This window comes from Pempheris klunzingeri, chromosome 10 (genome assembly GCF_042242105.1).
Source record: "Pempheris klunzingeri isolate RE-2024b chromosome 10, fPemKlu1.hap1, whole genome shotgun sequence".
Taxonomy (NCBI): domain Eukaryota; kingdom Metazoa; phylum Chordata; class Actinopteri; order Acropomatiformes; family Pempheridae; genus Pempheris; species Pempheris klunzingeri.
The window spans coordinates 8,002,570-8,023,415 of record NC_092021.1 but is presented as its reverse complement, the minus strand read 5'-3'; the positions used below and the strand labels follow the sequence as shown (position 1 = coordinate 8,023,415).

At 41.9% G+C, this 20,846-nt stretch overlaps 1 protein-coding gene across 1 annotated transcript in view; it reads left to right on the top strand.

Moving 5' to 3' along the window:
* Nucleotides 1-705: 705 nt before the first annotated feature.
* The window catches only part of slc4a3 (solute carrier family 4 member 3), a 28,877-nt gene continuing 8,736 nt past the window's right edge, over nt 706-20,846 (top strand). Inside the window, 11 exon segments of the mRNA XM_070838142.1 lie at nt 706-805; nt 1,518-1,768; nt 1,906-2,107; nt 3,325-3,540; nt 11,966-12,111; nt 12,995-13,175; nt 13,399-13,534; nt 17,637-17,802; nt 18,608-18,713; nt 19,244-19,428; nt 20,006-20,225. Coding sequence (XP_070694243.1) covers nt 772-805; nt 1,518-1,768; nt 1,906-2,107; nt 3,325-3,540; nt 11,966-12,111; nt 12,995-13,175; nt 13,399-13,534; nt 17,637-17,802; nt 18,608-18,713; nt 19,244-19,428; nt 20,006-20,225 — 1,843 coding nt within the window. The 5' untranslated portion in view covers nt 706-771.

The following is a 20,846-nucleotide window of genomic DNA, read 5'->3' as shown; positions in this document are numbered from 1 at the left end:
CTACAAAACCCCTGACTGTGTGCAAGTGTACCTGAAGAATTGATGCCGTTTTGAAGGCAAAGGGTGGTCACAGCACATTTTGATTTGATTTAGATTATTCTTCTGTTTACTCACTTACTAAAAATAAACTTAAAAAAAAACTATACAAAAAAAACTTCACAGCATTTCTTCACACCTGCCTAAAACTTTTGCACAGTACTGTATTGTAGAAGTGACACATGTCCTCCACATTTATTTGTCCAACTGTATGTTCATCCTATATTATGATTATACTTCCATCCAGTATGAATGTGCTCCCTGTCTTGCAGTTATTTCTGATGTCAGAGCCAAGCTGTGTGTCTTTAAAAGAACCTGTGATTGCATTACCCACGTGGCTAATACATACAATACAGTAATCAGAGTGGCACAATCCATGTAATCATCAAGTTCCATCTTCACAGTGATGGTTACTGCTTTCTGCATGGACAGGTGCCCTCATTCATCACAGTGAATGTGACACGTCCTAAACTATAAAGTCTTTCACAGCTCAGCTCATTATACTTTTTTTTTATCCTCCCCAAGATGCTCTCTCAATATACATTCTCTTACCTCTTGTAAGCTTTCTCTTTCGCTCCCCCATTTGTCCAGGTGAAGGTGGAGGAGGAAGATGAGGAAGGATCAGTGGAGGAACAGGAGGAAGGAGAGGAGGAGGAGGAGAACTGGGAGAAAGCGCTGTCTGTAGAGCGCTTCGGAGACATTATCAGTGACTCTGCTTCCACCAGTGGAGAAAGGATGGGCCGACACTACACCGAGAAAGACTTTGAATGTAAGCAAAGCTACCGTGTGCAGTGCAAAAGTACAGAATTATGCCCACAATTACAGTACAAGTGTCACTTACAAACGGTTTTGTATCCGGTACAAAGTATGTATCCACATTATTATCAGAAAGAAAAGCAGTTAGTATAAGACATTACTGAATCCCACTGACTTTGCTGTTTTTGTGTGTTTTGTGTGTATTATTTTGTAATATTATGATCCACCCAAATATAAATGTATTGATATGGTTATAAATATATGTTCAAAATGTGATCCTGACCATGTCTATCATAGTAGCAGGCCATCGCTGTTACAGAGACTAGCAGATGAACGGCACATAGAGCTGCTTTCTGCTTTCCATTGCTGATGCTTATAAAACAGCACGTTTGTCCGTAGTTACATGTTAATCAAAATCTAAATCTTTTGTTTGTTTTGTGCTTCACAAGTGTTTAAAATGGATTTAGGGGGAGAGAGGGAGCATCTCCTCTGAGAGCTGAGGAGAGCTTGTGACTTACCATTAGCGGCGTCAGTTTAGCTTCACATCAAAAGCACAACAGAACAATAGAGTGCCATCTGTTCCCAGAAATATCACTGATGTACTTCCCTCATACTTTATGCAGCGAGAACCTGAGATACAGGACAGAGCCTGACACATTGTACGACACTATCTATCAGTCAGTAGACATCATGATGTACTTTGTTCTTAATTCTGTTTAACGCAGATCACAGACACACATTTCACCATACGCACCACCCCTTATCCACCCACCTGCCCCTGCCCCAACGTTTACGCAAGAGGGTGCACAGCACAGACAGAAGGCGCAAAAAGAAACGGAGGAAAAAAAAGACTTCTCTGCCCCCCTCCGATGTTACACCCACCATCCACGAGGTAGACGAGGAGGAGGCTGAGTCGGAGACAGACGGACAGGGGGTGGCTGCCACGCCCACAGAGCTACTTGATGTCCAACCACAGGTAAAATAAGACTGAGGAACCATGGCTCCTCTACAGTGTGAAGGTGAAGGCTCTTCCCTGCTACTGAGGCGGTCAAGACTTCCAACTGTATTGTATATATATTCCTCCCCTTTCACTGATCCTCCTCTTCCTCTCAGTTTAGTTTGGGGAGCCAAGAGGACTTGGAGGAACCCCTTCCACTCACTACCTTCCACACGGAAGACGAAGATCATCCATTGTCGAGGAAAGCCACACCCTCTCTGATAAAGGCGGAGGCTCATAATGGGGGAATTGCTGTTCTTGAAAGGAACGAGGAGGTGGATGGAGAGGAATCAGCTTGCTGCAGGTAGGCTACTACATGTCAGGTTCTTCTAACCCGTTCTAATCTAATCTGTTAACATGGGCGCTGACCCCGGCCTTAGTATTCATTTGGACTGGGATTCCTGTTCCACCTGATGAAGTCTCCTATTAGGTCTTTTTTGGTCTCCACCAACTCCTGTCTCTTTATCAGCTAAATGCTCTAGTTGCTGACTTTGTCTGCTGTTCGGTGCTGAGCAGGCAGTGTGCGAAGTGTTTAGCAGAGCTTTTCGCTGCAAACAGCTGCCTGCAGCGGCTGGAAACTAGGTTGATTAGAACAAGATGAAGATAATGAAGTAAAGTTGTGGGTCATACAACAACAATCAGCTTCTCTGATGCTTCTCTGTCACTCCTTTCACACCACACAGTCTTTTATTCCACTGTGGTGGGTTTATGTAAAAAATATTGAGTAGTAGGTAGTTTGTAGTCAGTTTGTCCTTTTATTACTTCAGTATTAGTCCATTTCACCAGGGAGTGTTTTCTGGTAATGTAGAATAAAACATATGTTACACTGAAGTATGTTGCTATGGTTACCTGCAGTTTAATATGCCTTGAGGATGGGTTTACCCTAGACTGGTTAAACTCACACAAGAATAATGTCTACTGTGGACTGTTTTTAACAGTTTGTGTTACTGTTAGCCTCTAGGACAGAAGAGTTTTATCAACCATTATATAAGAGAGGAATACAGATACCAAAGTGGGATTGAAGATATATACACAGCCCTTAAGGCTTTCATGATTCTATAACAGATCCAACTGAATATTTCATAATTATAAAATTATGTATGGCTTTTGCTGCCAGGGGGTCAGGGGCTCCATGGTGATTCAGGTATCTGTCCCCGCGATGGCCTGATTGATTAAAAGCACAGAAACACCACCATGCCTGTGCCACGCACGATTGTGCTGCTGTGTTTGAGTGAAGGCAGCCGAGGATGACTCAGAGGGCTGGAGAGAGCATCCTGGCCTGCTGCTGTGTTGTGAAGCCCTCTGCTGGCGAAGAGACACCAATGCAACCAAGAGGCACGATTGAGCATTTCATTCCACAGCAACATTTTAATTTAGTTTGGATCATATTTAAAATGAAATATTTAGCATTTCAACAACTGTCACATTTAGATTTCAACATATTGTATTCCTGATGATCATGTGATGTGTATTACGGCAACATTGGATCATCTTGAAACATTACTTATCTTTGCTTTTTGTCAGTGTTCCCCCAGAATCAGATCCCTCAAGTTCAACCACGACCCGCGGCTGGTTCCGTAGAAAGCCAGTGCACCATCGTCTGGCGGGCGCCCAGCGGAGCAACTATGACCTGCGGGAGCGCATCTGCATCGGCAGCATGACCGCCCTGGAGACGGCCGTCTACCAGCAGGTGCCCACCGACGAGGCTGAGGCCCAGATGTTGGCCAGCGCCGATCTGGATGACATGAAAAGTAAGGGAGATAGCTGAAGGCTTTGGGGCACAAGTCCATCTCGGATGATCTCAGCTCTTGAGCGCCGGTGGCTCTGATGGTGTTTGTGGACATTTGTAACATATCCACAAACACGGTTTTTATGCCTGAGCAATGACTTGTTAGAGCGCGACATGATAACTCGACATCTGCCAGATAATTAGAAACAAAGAAGAGTGTAAAGAGTGTAACCCACTACAGTGGTGCAGCAAAAATCCTCCTAAACCTGGCATGTTTACTTTTTGGTGATCGATTTAACACTGACAACATACAGTAGGTATGTTATTCAGAATCAGCTGCTATGTTATGGCATGTGGCTGAGCCAATTTACTGTCACCAGTAGACTGAAAAACTGCCTTCATGTTTTCTCAGTGCTGCTGAGAAATAGAGGCTTTGGAGCAGGATGATGGGAGACGGTTTCCTCTGTTGCTAGTTAAACCCTCTGAGATGACTCAGTTTTACTTTTCACTCATGCCACAGCAACATGGTGTGTGTGTGTGTGTGTGTGTGTGTGGGGGGGGGTCTTTGTGAGGTGTCTTTTTCTAGGATGGCTGTTATATTTCAGCGTGTGACTGCGCTCCAGCAGTTCTCCATCAGACCTCTATGAACGCACCTGAAGTGGTTGCTAGGATATTTATGATATAACTGCTGAGTCTCTGTAGCAGTTCACATAGTCATGGATGAGACACATTTTGTCGTTGCTCAGCCTGTGTATTTAGGTAAGGGATTCTTTTTCCAGTAGATCTTTTGTTTTTATCTATTTGTGTTGTTGTAATTATTATTGAATTGGTTGGAGAGTCTACCGTGGCTTAGACACTAATCATTCCAACCTGTTTTAGTGCTGCACACTAAAGTAATGACTGAGATAGGAGGTACCAGACTAAAGTAAGAAATACAAGTAAGATTTGTTAAATGTCAGAATCTAATAGAAGCAATAACATGTCATGGCATCTGTCAGAATATCAGTCGTAGGTTGTTATTTCAATATGTATTGAGCAGCATGTTTTGCTCAGAGTACTTTCACCTGCACTTTGGTGTTACGGGTGGATTCATCATTTTTATTTCAGCACCCTCTACTGGTAGTGAAAAATACTACCACACATACCACACAGTTATCTAGTCTGCCTGCACAACACAGTAATGTGACATTTACATTTGTGCGTGCTGCATATTATCTTATACATTCAAGAGAGCCAATCCATTGTTTTGTCCTGTTAATAGAGCAAGAGCCATTACAATGTATGATAATATCACCTCCTGTAGAGAAGCATGTCTAACTGTCCATCCATCCATCCATCCGTTGTCTATACGGCTTATCCGTCAGAGTCGCAGGGGGGCTGGAGCCAATCCTAGCTGACTTTGAGCGAGAGGCAGTTTACACCCTGGACTGGTCGCCAGTCAATCACAGGGCCATGTCTAACCATGCAAATCACACATTTAATGCAACAGAGGTCTTCTGCCTACTTACTAGAGCAAATAAAAACGGTTTATACAGCATTTTTCCAACAAATTTGTACTTCTTTAAAAGTAAAACTCAAGTGTCTCAAGACAATATACTTAATTGTCTAGATTATAGTGTTTATCTTATAGTCTATATGTAATAAGCATGGTTAAAAAACCATCCCGTTATGATCCCTGCCTCTTTGAAATAGTGGGAGGCCTGTAACATTGCTGCTGCAACATTATTTGACTCCCCTGCTGCTCTGCTGCTGACCATTGACAAGTTTTCTTTCGGCTGCCCGTGACTTGGCTCCAGTATGAGCGTCCCACACATTCTGTCTCATGAGACCAGCCCACACAGCTCCTGGCCCCCACATTCCCAGTTAAACACAAGCCTCCTACTAAACAGCACAAGGGAAGGATTTTTTTATTCATAATTTGGTCACACGTAGCTCGCTCCCAGAATACTCCTGGATTCATAGGATCATTTACCTGGATGTATACGTTTAGTTATCAGATGCTGCTGTGACATATATGACATGGAATCAAATGACTGAATCAAAGGCCGTTAATGAGGAAAGCATGTCTAGGGCAGAACACACAGAGGACCGGCTAACCCACTACCAGCCTGTGGAGGTGAGGAGATATAAACAGACGCTCAGTCTGAGGACAGACAGGATGGACATCTGCAGTATCTGAAACATGACGCATCTTAATAACATGTTGAATAAAACACCAAAGTAAGAGTTAATCAGCCTTAATCTTAATCAGTTGAGATTATATGTTTAAAATGATTCTTTCAGTTCTGTAATAGTATTTAAGTGTTAGATTCAACTATGATGTATTGCATCTGTCATCTACCGAAAACACGTCCCCATGGTTAAAGATAGCAGGAGAAAAATAACAAAAGGACAGAACAGGAGAGAGAAGGGAGACAATAGTGTGTGTTGTTAGAGAAAAAACTCTCTCTGAGCATCCAGGGGCATTAATTAACAGAGGCTGCAGTCGATTCCGCTTTACCAGCAGACCTGCCCTCTGGCCTTTCCTGCTTTAACAGAGCAGAGCAGTCATTGACTGTTTAGGAAATATCTGGAAACAGAAAACAGGGCACCCACAGTCGCTCAAAGCAAGCTATCAGATGTGCAGCGAATGATGCTTGACAGTGACAGGCCATGTATATCACCAGAACTTTATCCAGCATTTATTTCAAGTTGTTTAGATAATTAACAGCTATCTAGGTTGAGTGTAACGGGAAGCGATAGAGATGTGAGATAATATCGCACAAAAAAAATCAAACCACCTACCAGCTTTTTCTGCCGCTGTCGACCGTCTCTCATGGTCTTCATCAGCAAATGGAGTTTGCTCAGTTGTCACCTGTGACCAGAGTGTGGCACCTCAGTCCTGTGATAACAGGTGCTCACAAATGGGCTTTGGCGTTCTTCCATCATATGAGATAGATATATGACATGTTAAACCTTTAAATATGATTAACTACAACTTCAAATCTCTGAATCTATACTCCCATGATTCAAAACTAACCCGCACCCAATTTAAGCTGACATCATGACTTGTCGCAGGTCTGTCTGTCAAACCTTGTCTGTCAGTCTCTGTTCGGGATGGAAAGAAGAAGAGAACGGGAAGCAGAAAACATGTAAGAGAGGGACTGTATGTACTGGCAGAAGGAGAGAAGTGACGCAGAGTTTTGTGTGTTTATGAAGTGTATGGAAGTGCGCTGCCGACAGGAGTCTCTGCTAACAGTAACAGACAGAGATCAGCCTGTGACAGCTGTCTCACATGAGTGGGTCCAACAGGCGTTCGGCAGACCAGCAGCGTACACAGCCTGGGAGTCCAGTAGAAACAGTAGTGATATAATATTTGATTTATCATTTCTAAGTTGTAGTGTAATATACATTTAACAGCCCTATAATTTATATTTCCTCTGCCATGTTTTGTAAGCTGTCTTGCAGCATCTGGTTCCACCAATGGGTTGTGACTGTCGAGAACACAAATAAAACAGAAAAACTAGAAAATGTGATCACACATTGTGTTTATATTATTTCATCATACTTTTATGTAACCTCCTAAACTGAAAGAAAGAAATACAAGTCAGTAAAAATAGAAACACCTCATGCTTTCCTAGAGAGGGGCCTGTTTAGCTGTTTAGCTCGCACTGGTGCACCTCTTTTGTCAGACCGCGAGACCTGAGGGGATGCATGGTTTCCACAGAGATCCAGGGAAATGGTGCAGCTCGATCTGATGATTAGCACCATGATGTCTGTGTCTGTGATGTTTGTGTTCTCAGTATATATTTCTACATGTGTCTATTTGGTGAATGTGTGCTTTTTCAGTTTAATGCAACTCGGGAGGAGACGCCAACCGTCGTAACTTTACCCTTTACCCTCCTTCACGTCACATGATTGGAACATATGGAAACAAAAGGCATCAACTCTCCTGGTCCGATCCACTTCATGTTGGTTTTCCAATAGCCACGAAGATCAATGGGCTGGGGACATCATTAAAAATGGGCGGCACTTCCATTCAGCTAACAGGCGGGTCTGACAGTACTGCCGCTGGCCGTCCCTTATCGATACTGTCCTTTGGAGTGGCAGCTAAAGTAAATGTTGCTACCATTTATGCATCTCTCTGATCGTGGATCCAGCAAGGGGCTTCTGCCTGAGGGTGTAGCTCCAACTTTGCATTTTGCTTGGATTTAAGGCTTTTTTTTTGTGATACTGAAGATCTTGTTTTTATACATTTGATTTGTATTTGTGGACTTTTGACTGACACATTCTTTTTTTGTGCTTGTTTTTCACTCCACTTTTGGAGATATAACTTATTTTTCAGAAGTTGGACTCGTCCGGCACCATTTTTTGTCATCTGAAGTCTTTTAAAAACATCTGATTTTGGAGCTGGTTTAAAAATTTTATACATAACTTCTTTTGCACAACTAGAGCAATTCAACAGCAGTGGGCTGTTGGTCTCTGCAAAGACCAGGGCTCATCAGAACAGTGACCCAGGGCGAGCAACGGCGTTCAAGAGTTGGAAGCACTGGATGAGCAGTGTGTCCACTTGGAGAGAGGAGGATAGGAGGAGGAACCGACTGCGGAGATGACAGACATTGAAGGACAGGAGAACCAGGGCCAGGGGACCTCTGATAAGAAGCATTGCGCTGACCACCATGGACCAGAGCGTCAGTGCAGTGTCCAAAAGGGCTTTGGCACCCCAAAGCAGCACCAGCATGAGCACCACAGCTCATTGTCCAATGTGGCGGGGATAGAAGACTTTGAAGAGTTTGTTTTGGATTTTGATGACTATGACTTGCTTGAGTCAATCCACACTCAGCTGGGGTCACCACTCGAGCCTACCCGTAAGTTGTGTACAGCTGTACTTCTGTGGAGATTCACCTTTACTCTTACTGGGTTGCTTCTGTCCAGTCAGTGAGGGGCTTTTTGACAGTAATGACAGTTACATCAAGCTTCCACTGGAAGAATTCTATGCAGTTATTAAAAACAAAGGAAAATTTACATGGGTGGGCCTTTTTCTTTTTTTTTTTTTTTTGCGTTGATGATCAATGGACGGGAGCTCACTTGTTTCCATTGATCGTGTAGCTCACTGCTAGCTTAATTAATGGCAATGTAAGGCTCATTCATGGCCACACGCAGAACAAAGTTGGCCACAGTATTGAGCGAATTGACACAGTGCTCGACTGCTGCTGTTTCCTGCTTTCTTATTGATCCAGTGACACCCATTTGGCTTTGTGGTTAGCAAGCCACAGCTAGAGCAGAAGGACATTTCATTGACCAGCAATTTGTGGTTCTGCTATTTTTATCTCTATTTGGGCTTAAAACATGGCACATTAGTCCTGTGATGAAGCTAGAGAAATGAAGGTGATTAGATATAGGTACACTGGCTAGGAACTAGAACTTGACACTTTGCCCCTCTGTTTCTAATGAAATGTAATGAAAGTATGGTTTCATTTTATAAATCTCATTGCATATCAGGCTACAATAGCATTAGCTGATGGATCATAATTGATTGTATTATCTCAGATCTACTTTGGAAAATGATATCACTAGTTGTATTTATTTTATATCTGTTTTAGTGGCTGAAGGGATGGGTCTATCTGTCAGACAACTATCAAATCCTGTGCAGACATTCATGATTCTTAGTGGATATATTGTAATGACTTTGGTGATCCCCTGATGTCCCACACTGAGGTTGACATTCCTGGTTTTTCACAAAATGTCACAATGCCTGTTGAATTGCTGAATTACAGCATGTATTACAGCATGAGCAGATCCTTATTTTGTTATTCCCTTTCATCTAGCACCACCAACAGGTTTCAAATACCAGCAAATTCAAAACCAATGACTGCTGTAGTTTGTATTTGGTGCAAATTAGCACATTTTAGAACCTAAGATGGTGATCATGGCAAGCACACTGTTGTTACTAAACTTCAGCAATTCTACATTGGCATTTTGAACATGTTAACATGCTTTTAGCAAAAAGCGCTGCTAATCCCAAGTGCAGCACCACAGAGCTGTTAGCACGACTGTAGACTCTTTGCAGCAAAATGATGCACGTTGCAGTACAAGTGTCATTGCTGGTTTTTTTTCGATTGACACAGTCTTCATTTTCACACCCAGCACCCACATAGTGTAATTAGCAACCATCTGCGCACCCATGGGTGTGTTGGTACTAAAATGAGGTGTGGTCAGGCATGTTGTTGGTGCATTACTACCCTAATGCAGTAGAAAACAAAGATGCGTTGACCAGTATTTTCCTGTTATTTAAAGAGCACATTATTTAGATAATAAGATGCACCTGTATTTACCACAAGCATACTAGTGATGCATTGATTGCTATTATATCTGTAGGCTTCACAGTTAATGAGTGAAATGTTAGATCATTACTAAGAAATAGAAATAGGCCCTGTGTCTGAGTGCAGTTATCAGAAAGTGACCCAACTGCTTTGGGTGTCTGTTGGCCTTGAAATCGCTCCCTGTTACGACTTTAGCTCAAGCAAGAGCAGGAGAATTGAGGCAAAACACTTGAGGACCCGTCACTTGAGGATATTTGGCTTTAAGTGACATAGGCACATAACAGTGCCCACGAATGCAAATAATATAATGCTATGAAATTTAGCACACAGGTTGAAAATGTTCCTGAGACAGTCTAAAAGTGGTGGTAAAGTGCAAATGCAGCTGTAGCTTTCCTTAGCTTTTCCTTCCTTCCGGTATTGTATATGTAATGTAACTATAGGTTTGTGTTGGACTGAAATGACATTAGATTTTAAATGATAGTTAGTTGTAGTAGTTATGATATTTTTCAAATTAGATTTGTACAACAGTTGGACAGATCTTCGGACAGTATGGTACCAGCCAAGCAAATAAATGTCATTATGATTTTTGATACTGATGGGAGTTTTTTTTGGTCTTTCTCTGGATTTATTTAATTTCTAAAATACACAAAGATGAGTATTATCAAAATGAAATGGTTGGTTTCACAGGGACAGTTTAGCTGACTTGTTGCCCTCAGAATAAATCTAGAACATTTGTGTGTTTTATCTTTGACCAAAGTGATCAATCACGAGGCTGCTCTTGTTGCCCATGTAAAGTCCCTTTACAGAGAAAAGCCACATGGTTTAGTTCCAGCTCACTGTTACATAAATAATAACTAAATATCTATGAATGTGACACAAGGCTCTACACTCACAAATGTCCAATATTAAAGAAGAATTGTGTGTGAATTGTGGGTATGCTTGATATTGCCTTTCAAAGGCTACTGTGTGTCTATGGCATTATTTTGGTATTCCAAGCACGGGGCGCTTTGTGTTGTTCCTTCTCAACAAGATTAAAGGCCTTAGGCCAGGTCAGACAATAGTTTAAGAGGAGCAAAATTAAGTCCTTTTCAGCCAGAGTTATTTGCCCTGTGCGTGCCCTGCCCACAGCAGCTGGAGCAGGTCACAGGAGAGCAGCCTTTAGAGCTTTTCCCTTGGGACTCTAGAACATGAACTGCAGCCTAACTTTATGTTGATTTCCATTTCTGTCTGTTTCCCTGAGGAAGGCATGCAGCAGAATGGATCACGCAGCAGTTTATGCATGCATGCACACACACACACACACACACACACACACACACACACGCACACACACACACACACGCTACTTTTGCCTGCCCATGTAAAAGTTTAAAAAATACCTTCTCATAATCCTAATCTTGAATCTTAACTGTTGTGCTTGTGATTTTAATTATTTAATCATTACCTGTCATGCATCACGTTAACCAAGTGTCTACATTTTAGCATTTCTGTATAAAAACACACACTGAGCCTCAAAATAATCCATTAGTCACAATTCTGCCAAAATATAATCATTACTTCACATCATTTAAGTCATGCTTCAACTCTCTCTAAACACATTTCCACACAGGTGGTTAGAGTTTTACTTTTCATTTCTCAGTTCCTTCATCCAAATTAAGTGACTTCTCAAGCTTCCCAGTGTTTTAAATGGAAAGTGATAGCTGGGTCCCCGCTGTAATGGAAATACCTCATTATGAAAAATTCAATAAAATATGATTTGTGGGTCAATGAAATTGAAAATGAAATAACTCTTTTTGAACTGACAAACGTCTGCTAGCAAAACTAGCTCGTCTGTAACAGTTTCCCATGGCGTACATAGATTCTCACTCAGCCATGGAGCTTTTACCTTCTATGAGCAGACGTCCATCCTTCAGCTGGAAACTTAAACACACAAATTTGATTTCTGGTTTTCCAGCATGGAGCACATTTTCCGAGTCAGAAAGGATATTCAGTCACAGTGCTAAAAGGAGCATTTCCACTGCTCACAGAATGCACCTAGTAAGGCTGGTTTCTCAATGACTCTCCAGCAGTATACATCACACCACTATAAAATCTAGACATCACGATTTCGCACACTAACAATTTGATTTCATATATGCTGTTCAGGTCACAGATTTGAGGACAACCCCGGGGTGAGACGCCACCTGGTGAAGAAGTCGTCACGATGTCAGATGACCCGGGCCAGCAACAGTTCCACACCGCTCTGCAGCCTGAAGAAGAAGAGGAGGGCAGCAGACAAGAAAACCCATGAGGTTTGCTGTACACTTTTGACCCCCTAAATACATCATTTGCATATTGACCACAGAGTAATTACTTAAAAATGCAGGAAACATAAAAACCCTAAGTTTCCCTTGTTAAAAATATAAACCTCTTCATCTTTAAAGTAGCACTCATTTCTTGGCCTCTTGGGTGCAGAGGAATTACCTACTAACATAACACTGACGTCTTATCACCTCATTAAGTCATTATGGTTGACATATTAGCCTACGATACATGCAGCTGCCTACTGCTGCCAGAAACATGACTGATGAGAATAACGAATGGAACCAAAAAGTAAAGTTGTGGGCCATTAAACCAAAACAATGAGCTGAGGGGAACTGTAGAGTTGTTGTTTGAATTCTTTATGTGTAAGGTGAGAGGGGTCTTTTGTAGTGATAAACACAGTCATATCCATTGTTTAAACTACAAAAACTATGTGTTAGTGCATACTTGATAAGTATAAATAGAATTCGCCTGGAGTGTATTCTGAGCTCAATAACATGTCTCCTTATTGACCTGATGAGACTTTAATACAAAGTCATTTCTTTTTCACCTTAGACAGCAAAAATGTCACAAAAACACAAATCATATGAGTTTCATTTTGTGTTGCTCTGAGAACTTTGCTAAAAATGAGTCCTGTGTGGAAATGTGACACTTAATCCAAACCACTTAGTTCAGTGGGGCCCAATAAACACATTTATCAGCTGTGTCATTGGAGTATCTGCCTTTGAATTTGTGTTCCTATTGGTAAAATACCATGTTTTGGTTTAAAAGAACTATCCAAGACAGGAACAGCTTGATGGCAGATTATTTGTATTGGTGCCTTATTGTAGTTTTTGCTTCTTTCGCTGTTTTCTTCATCTTCGTCCGCTTCAGTTGTTTGTGGAGCTGAACGAGCTGATTGTGGAGAAGGACCATGAAATGCGCTGGAAGGAGCGAGCCCGCTGGATCAAGTTTGAAGAGGATGTGGAGGAGGAGACAGACCGCTGGGGCAAACCTCACGTGGCCTCGCTCTCCTTCCGCAGCTTGCTGGAACTTCGCCGCACCATCACACACGGTACACATGCATACGGCAGAGCACATGCTCACAGTCATATGGTTCATCTAATTCCATGAGCAGCTGAAATGAAATCCACGAGAATAAACATGACACACAAAAGGAAGAAAAACTTTCAGTGTGTTTTCGGGTTTTGTTATTTAACAATTTATAAAATGGTCATTGGCTGTAGATGCGTTTTAAAGAACCAGGCAATGTGGCTCCTTGTACCTCCCTTCTCTAGGTGCCATCCTCCTGGACCTCGAGCAGAACTCTCTGCCCGGCATCGCCCATCTGGTGGTGGAGACGATGATCATCTCTGATCAGATCAGAGCTGAGGACAGAGCCAGTGTTCTCCGGGCTCTGCTCCTCAAACACAGGTCGGTAACTAACTGTTGAACAGTCAATGTAAAATGTGATGTACCTTCCACAGAGAGGACATTTTAATCATCTGGCCTCAGTAAATTGTCAGCTATCTAGTGCGGCTCCCCTTGTGGACACAGTACTTGTTTTTATATGTTTGATCTGAAAGGACTCCTTACTCCTGGTGTTAGTTACCATGCCAACCTAATGTAAGCCAAACCATCCAAACCCTATTTAATACCAACGTCAGGTGACTAACCCACTACCCCTGCTTAATAAGGCCCTGAAAACATTGTTATCTAAGACTGAATTGTTTCTTTATCTGGGTATTAGCAGACCTGTCAGCGTATGGTAGTGTGGCTGGAGCTCTGTTTACATTTTGATCATAGCTTATAGGTATAGCAGCATACTGAATAAAATCCTAGCCCTCCTCCTCCTCATTAATCATCATCCTACAGTGGAGGCTTTTCAAAACAGAAAACCCAGGGGAGCTGAACTGGGAATTTCCAAATTGTGACATTTAGCAATACTTGGCTCATCATTTGGTGTACTTCCCCGCGGCTGACTAACTTTGAAATGTCAAGACAGTGCCATAGCTGCACTGGGTCTTAAAGCCCAGGTTAAAAGTTCGTGTGAGCCATCCTGGTCCTTTGATCCCTCTCGTTGTTGTGATCTCTGCTTTCTCAGTCCGTGTCAGACATGCACTGGATTATTCTGTTTCATACACAGAGGGATGAGTGTCTCAATATGATGCTCATAACTACATAATGAAAATGAAAAAGAGCCTTTTTAGGCTTTTAAAAACATAGAAATTTGCCATTTGAAACCAGCCTTTCTAACTATGATACTTTTCATAAATCCAGGTTTCATTGTGTTTCTAATATGTTTGGTCTGAGATGAGACAGACTTAAAACCTATTTGGGTATATTCATTCCAAGGGTTTACGGTTTCTCGCCAACAGGGTCAGTTGTTATTTTAGCCTTTGAGTATTTGGTGCTTCGTGGTTTCTGCATGAGCAGGTTCTTTCCAGCCAGCCCAGTCAGCCGCTGTTGGCGTCCAGTTCTGTCACGGTGAGTTGCTGGAGATGGACCCAAGCGAAAGACCGAGGAGGGGGCAGGAAGTGCTGATTAACTTCATTCGCTATGTCAGGCACAACTAAGAAACTGAAGGCACCAAACTGAACAGAGAATCCAGCAACACCAGGACGAAAATACAAACAGAACTAGTGAGGGAATGGGGAACAGGTGACAAGACATGAAGAGCTGACCAAGGCAGGCCTAAAGAAGGTCACGCAACACTGGTGAAGCAAACAAAGACCAGGTGCAGACAAACACAACAGCAAGAAAGCATAAAAGCAGGAAGCAAGGTGAAACAGGACAAGAGCGCTACAAAATAAAGCAGGAAGCAAAACCGCAAGACATAATCACAGAGGAGCAAACGTAAAGTCAGTTCAGAAGTCCTTAAAGATAAGAGTCATAACTCAAACACAAAGACAGAGACCACAGAAGCGGGTCATGATCATGATCAAGATCAAGTTCACTGGTGGTGTTGGAAATCATTGGGTTGGACGCTAAAGGGATGAGCAGCCAGGAATTACCCACTAGAAAGTCACAAATTTTCTCAGCTGACCCCATTTTTCTACACAAGCGCTCACAAAACACCAGAGGGGATAGTTACATCAGATCCGCCACACTGCTAAATATAAAATCAAATAGATACAAGCATGTGGATGTAACACGTGTGGCATTTAGCTCTCTCCCATTTATTGATTTGTCCTTCCATTGACATGCCAGCCTAACTGACCGAACACGTGGCCAATGGAATAGTGGTGCACTACACACGGTGCATTATAGATTTGAACTGTTACATAACGGGAAAAAAACTAGTTAACTAAATGTCATCTGTCAAATTGACTTGCCAGAAATGGAAAGATAAGTGATTCCAAAAATACATACGTTGTCATGATGCGCACTCTTTTCAGGGATCACTTTAAATGCTATTCATTAGAAACACATTATCTATGAAGCCTCGTGAATAGCCTCTATGAATAGCCACCGGCTATTGGAGGGATTGCCAGGAAATTTTAACAGATGACTTGAAATCTCTTCACAGCTATTGGATGAATTGTCATATAAAATGGTAGATATTTTCATGGGGCCCAGTAGATAAATCAGAAGCATTTTGATGGTCCCCTGACACTCTAGCGCCACTACGAGCTCACAAGTTTCCTCTTTTACTGAGAAATATTTAATTATCTGCCAGATAGATTGGCCCAAAAGTTGATTCAGACATTCATTGTTGCCAGATGATGAACCCAGACAACTTGATAAATGTACAAGTTGATGTCAATGCCCACTTGTTTTTTTTTTTTTTTTGCAGTCAAGAATAAACTTTCACTCATACCTGTTTTAATTTCCAAGAAACGGATCCTATCTGTATGTCTCTCGGTTCGAGCATTCTTGTGTGGCTCCCACTTTTCCAAGCCAGAATGGTACGTTCTGGGTTTGTTCAGTAATTAACATTAACCTCACATGGACGTGGCTTTAGTGCGATGACATTTCACAGAATGTACACAGGGTGGGTTTTAACGCACGCAAAGCGACACAGCAGATGAACACAAAATGAGCAGGCCAGCAGACCTTCTCAGCAGCAGGCCATCATCTGTTCATTCCATTTTTCACGGCTTTTCCACATTAATTCCCAGCATGTCATGGGCTGCTTCCATGGGTTAAAAAAAAAAAACAAACACTTTGTCATCATTACAGTCATCACCAGTCTGAGATATCAGATTTACAACATGGAAAGAAACACATGGAGGCACTTGCTAGAATTTGGTTTCATCGCTTACTCAGACCACTGTAAAGATCCTCAGGAAACGCCTAGAGCACAATTGACTTCAGTGTCGCACCTCGGCCTTTTGTCTAGAGCTGCTGTCACGTCCAATGTGGGGCACCGTCTTAGTGGACCGTGTGGGCCTAATGAGTGAAGTGATGTCACCATTGGTCTGAGCAGTGATGTCGTGAGGCAGTGTTAAAAAAAACTTGGCTGGTGTGACCCAGTGAAATGTCCTTACACTCTCATACACAGAGGTGAAGATAACAAAGCAACACAGGTTACTACATTTGAATTATTTATATGATTTACATAATTTACATAACCATGCCAACTCAGACTTTCTAATTAGCTTGAACTGTACAGTGATTTAGATTTGGAATGGTTTTGCTGATTAAATGTATTATGTAATGAGGTAAATGTGGAATGAACAGAAGGTAGATTAGGTGATCAAGCATCACAGCTGTTCCAGTCATTTCCTGAATTCAAACTGACCAATGATCATTTTTTCCTCTTTTTACAAGTTAAAATTGCACTATTGTCATCTTATTATAATGATAACAAAACAGTAGCTGGACAAAATAATCTATTTCTTATTACCAGCAACTGAAAGAACTCCATGGCAACCATATTTGTTGATAAAGGCTCATGAGATATGGTTGAAAGCTTTGAAAAAAACTAATAACTGGACCTTATGTAGAAGATATAACATACAGTATTAAACATATATTGATATATCTACTGTATGAAGGAGAGTAAAGTACCTGTTAAGCCTGTATCTACTATTTAATGGACTGCCAGGGCATTTGCTACAGACATTCATGATCCACAGTGGATGTTTTCTAAGCACTTTGTTGATCTTTTCATCCAGCGTATCAAAGTTTCCAATGATCCAGTGAACTTTTACAGTGGCAGAGGATGAGGACCCGAGCTCAGAAACAGACGGAAGACAAGGCAGGATCGTTTCAAAGCTTTACTTTGGTCAGGAGCAGGTCTATTAACTGAAGACGAGCCAAGACAAAACTCTCTAGCTGAGTGACTGGTGATCTTTGAATCAACTGGATGAGTTGGTGCATAATCTGGTGCAGATATTCATGGTTCCAAGATGGTGTATCCTCACGAGAAAGATTACTTGCTAAACATCACCATGTTAACATTGCCATTAAGATATTAGCATGCTGATGTCGGCATTTAGGTCAGAGCACATCTGTGTCTACATACAGTCTCACAAAGTCAGAAGAATGTCTGTAAATACTGAATCTTTTTTTTTTTTTCTTTTTTCCTCAGCCATCCGAGTGATCTGAAACATCGTTTTCACCGCCACCACTCATCCGCCAGTCTTCATGGCAGCTTCAACCACAACCACGTCCAGGACACTAGTCTGCCACTAGTGGCTGAAGAGCATGATGAGCACCAGGATAACAAAGGGCCGGTGTACGACCCAAAACAAGACGTGTTTGTCAGCCTGTTTGTACGTCGCCTTGGTCTTTATCATTTGTTTATCCTTAAACTCCGCAGCAATCTGTATTCTTCACACTTCCTTTGCTCTGTGTGTCTCTTTGAGAGAGCGCCCACAGAGATCTGAGAATTACGAGATCTGGGTGATGCTTGACAGTGCAGGCAGACGGCACTGTTGATACGATTGGCTAAAACCAAAGTTAAGTGATTAACTAGTTTTGACAAGAATCCACAAGGATAATTGAAGTCAGCTATCTAAATGGAGAGAGATAAAAGCGACGTTGAGCTGTCCTGTTCCAATATATGGTTTGAGTTAAGTTCTAAGAGTCAGCAGTAAGCAAAGATTTAAGCATGATTACACTAAATTCCTGATGTGAGGCCTGTGGCTCTCACACTGTTCTTTGAAACACCTCTCCATGAGGTCAGAAGTCACCTAGGTAGTTCTTGAAGTCGGAGAAGGCGAGCCTCCCTGTGCCACATGTGTTGAATTATGTTCTTAGTCAGCTTACAGGTGCTTCTAGTTAAAGCTTCTTGATGCATTACCTGTGAAAACTTGTTCCCCACGGCTTAAAATGTTGGCAAATTTAAAACAGCCCATTAAAAAAATTCTGTTCAGACATAAAGAACCCGGTGGTGTGGTTTAAAATGAACTGCAGTGGGGCATTAATATATCATTGTTCATACATATGTTGTTTTCCCATAATAATTTCACAGTGTTGGGCGCAGGTGATGCTATAGTGTCACATCACATTGCTCGGAACAATGACTTGGATAATCTTTGTTCTGTTCTTCCTCCCAAGAAATCCCTCCACCCTCTGCCCCCTGAGAGCCATCCAGCTGCGGCCAGATCGATGAAACTCCTCGCCAAGATTCCCAAAGATGCTGAGGCTGTAATTGTTTTAGTTGGTAAGCTCTGTTTGTTTTGACAAAGTAGACTGGTTCGAAGAATTATGTCTTTTCTTTTCTTCTGTTTTGATAAACGGCGAAGAAATGAATGCGCTTGTCGTAAATTCTCCATTAGGACTTGAACAAAAAAATAAATGACATCACTACAGCACCATAGTGGTGTCCTGCTCACAGCTAACGGTACCCACTTCTGTCAGCATTCTCATCACCTTTAGTCTTTATTGAAGGTTATAGTGTAAGTAAACCTCTGCAGCTGTGTAGCGCTGCCTCCTGAGCACCTGGAAAGCTTTTACTGTAAAGCTGCGAGAAGTCTTGAATCAGCCTTAACAGCAAATTAGCACTAGATGTCGATGAGGAGGATGAGGATCCATTTTGCAGATCCATCTCTCTTGAGATATTTGAGAATAACCTGGTGCATTCATGAATGCACCAGCAGCCCAAACGCAATCACAGATTCTGCTACCAAACTTTCGACCCCGTATGTGAAAAGTTACTGAATTTGTTGTGATTTTGTTGTTGTTTCCTGTCAGGGTGTGTTGAGTTTCTGGAGCAGCCAGCCATGGCCTTCGTCAGGCTGAATGAGGCAGTCCTTCTGGAGTCTGTGCTGGAGGTCCCCGTCCCTGTTCGCTTCATTTTCGTCCTGCTTGGTCCCAGTCAGTCCAACGTGGACTACCATGAGATTGGACGCTCCTTCTCCACTCTCATGTCTGACAAGGTAGATATGAAAACTTTAAAGATGTAAAAATTCATTCATTCACGCTTAAACATAAAAAATGTAATTGATGAAATACCACTTTGCATGCAAAAACATTCTAAAAGTGATTATGTTCTTCCCAGCGATATGATTGTAGTTGCTGTTACTCAGTGGTGTGTGCGGCCATCTAAGGCTCATCATTTTTGTGTTTTTTATGAATTTTCACTGAACCAAAAAGGTATCACAGCCCAGAAAATGACGAAGTTTTAGAAAGTTAAAGAGAGAATGGAGGAGAGAAAAATGGAGAGAAGAAAAAGCTGCTGATTATCCGTTTAATAATAATTTCTGAAACAGCCTTTTGGATAAATTTGTGCTACATTTAAGATAATTACTTTGCAGGAATAAATGCTGTGGCGACATGGCTTTCTACTGTGTGTGGCCATGAAAGACTAAGAAGACTAATTTCACTATAATGGAAACTCACTACTTACAAATACTGTAAAGCTACACAGTTTTTGCAGTCACACATTGGAGACCCTTTCAGCTAGAATGACCTTTCTTTAGCATTCTGTTGATATTCTCTTCCACTTTCTTGTAGAGTTTCCATGAGGTGGCTTATTTTGCTGACGACAGACAGGATCTCCTGAATGGTATCAATGAATTCCTGGACTGCAGCATCGTCATTCCACCTTCCGATGTGGAGGGCAAAGACCTCCTGAAGACGGTGGCCGACTTCCAGAAGCAGATGCTGCGTAAGAGAAAGGAAAGAGAACTCAAGAGGCACCACTCCTCATCTGGAATGGAGCAGAACAACAAAGGTACTCTGTCAAGTCCCTGAGGAGTCCCTCCCTTTCCAAACCAAATCCTCAATTATTAGGTTTGAAGGAGGCTCGTCTGATTCTGCTAACCTGCAAAGCAAACACAGATCGACCCCAAACTTGACACTTAAATTGTTAAATTGTGCACAGACCGTACTGTGCATGGGCATTGTTAAAAAACATAGATGTGAAGTTTTTACAACCACAAATTCAGAGTATCAGATGAAGTCGAGTATAAAACTACCAACTTTTTGGCTCGATAGCTAGCGGCTATCAGGACTGTCCGTCTTCCCACAACAAAGTTCACATTGTGCGTCATACAAATCACTAGATAATTTCAGCCAGACATAACATTTGTCCTCCTCCAATTACGTCTCATTGAATTTGCATTTACCCATGGCTGAGCCTGCTTTTCTTGCTCGCAGTGTAGTGTTTGTGGTTTTTTCATTTTCCTCACCATCAAATTGAAAGCTGGGCATATACTTCTTCTCCTAGGTTAAAATGTAGATCACAGTCACACAAAACCTGCTATCACCACTTATTAGGCTTAGTGTAAACTTCCTATTTAATGTACAAACAAAGAGGTGTTCAGCATTGTGGGAATGATCGTTATTGTGGGAT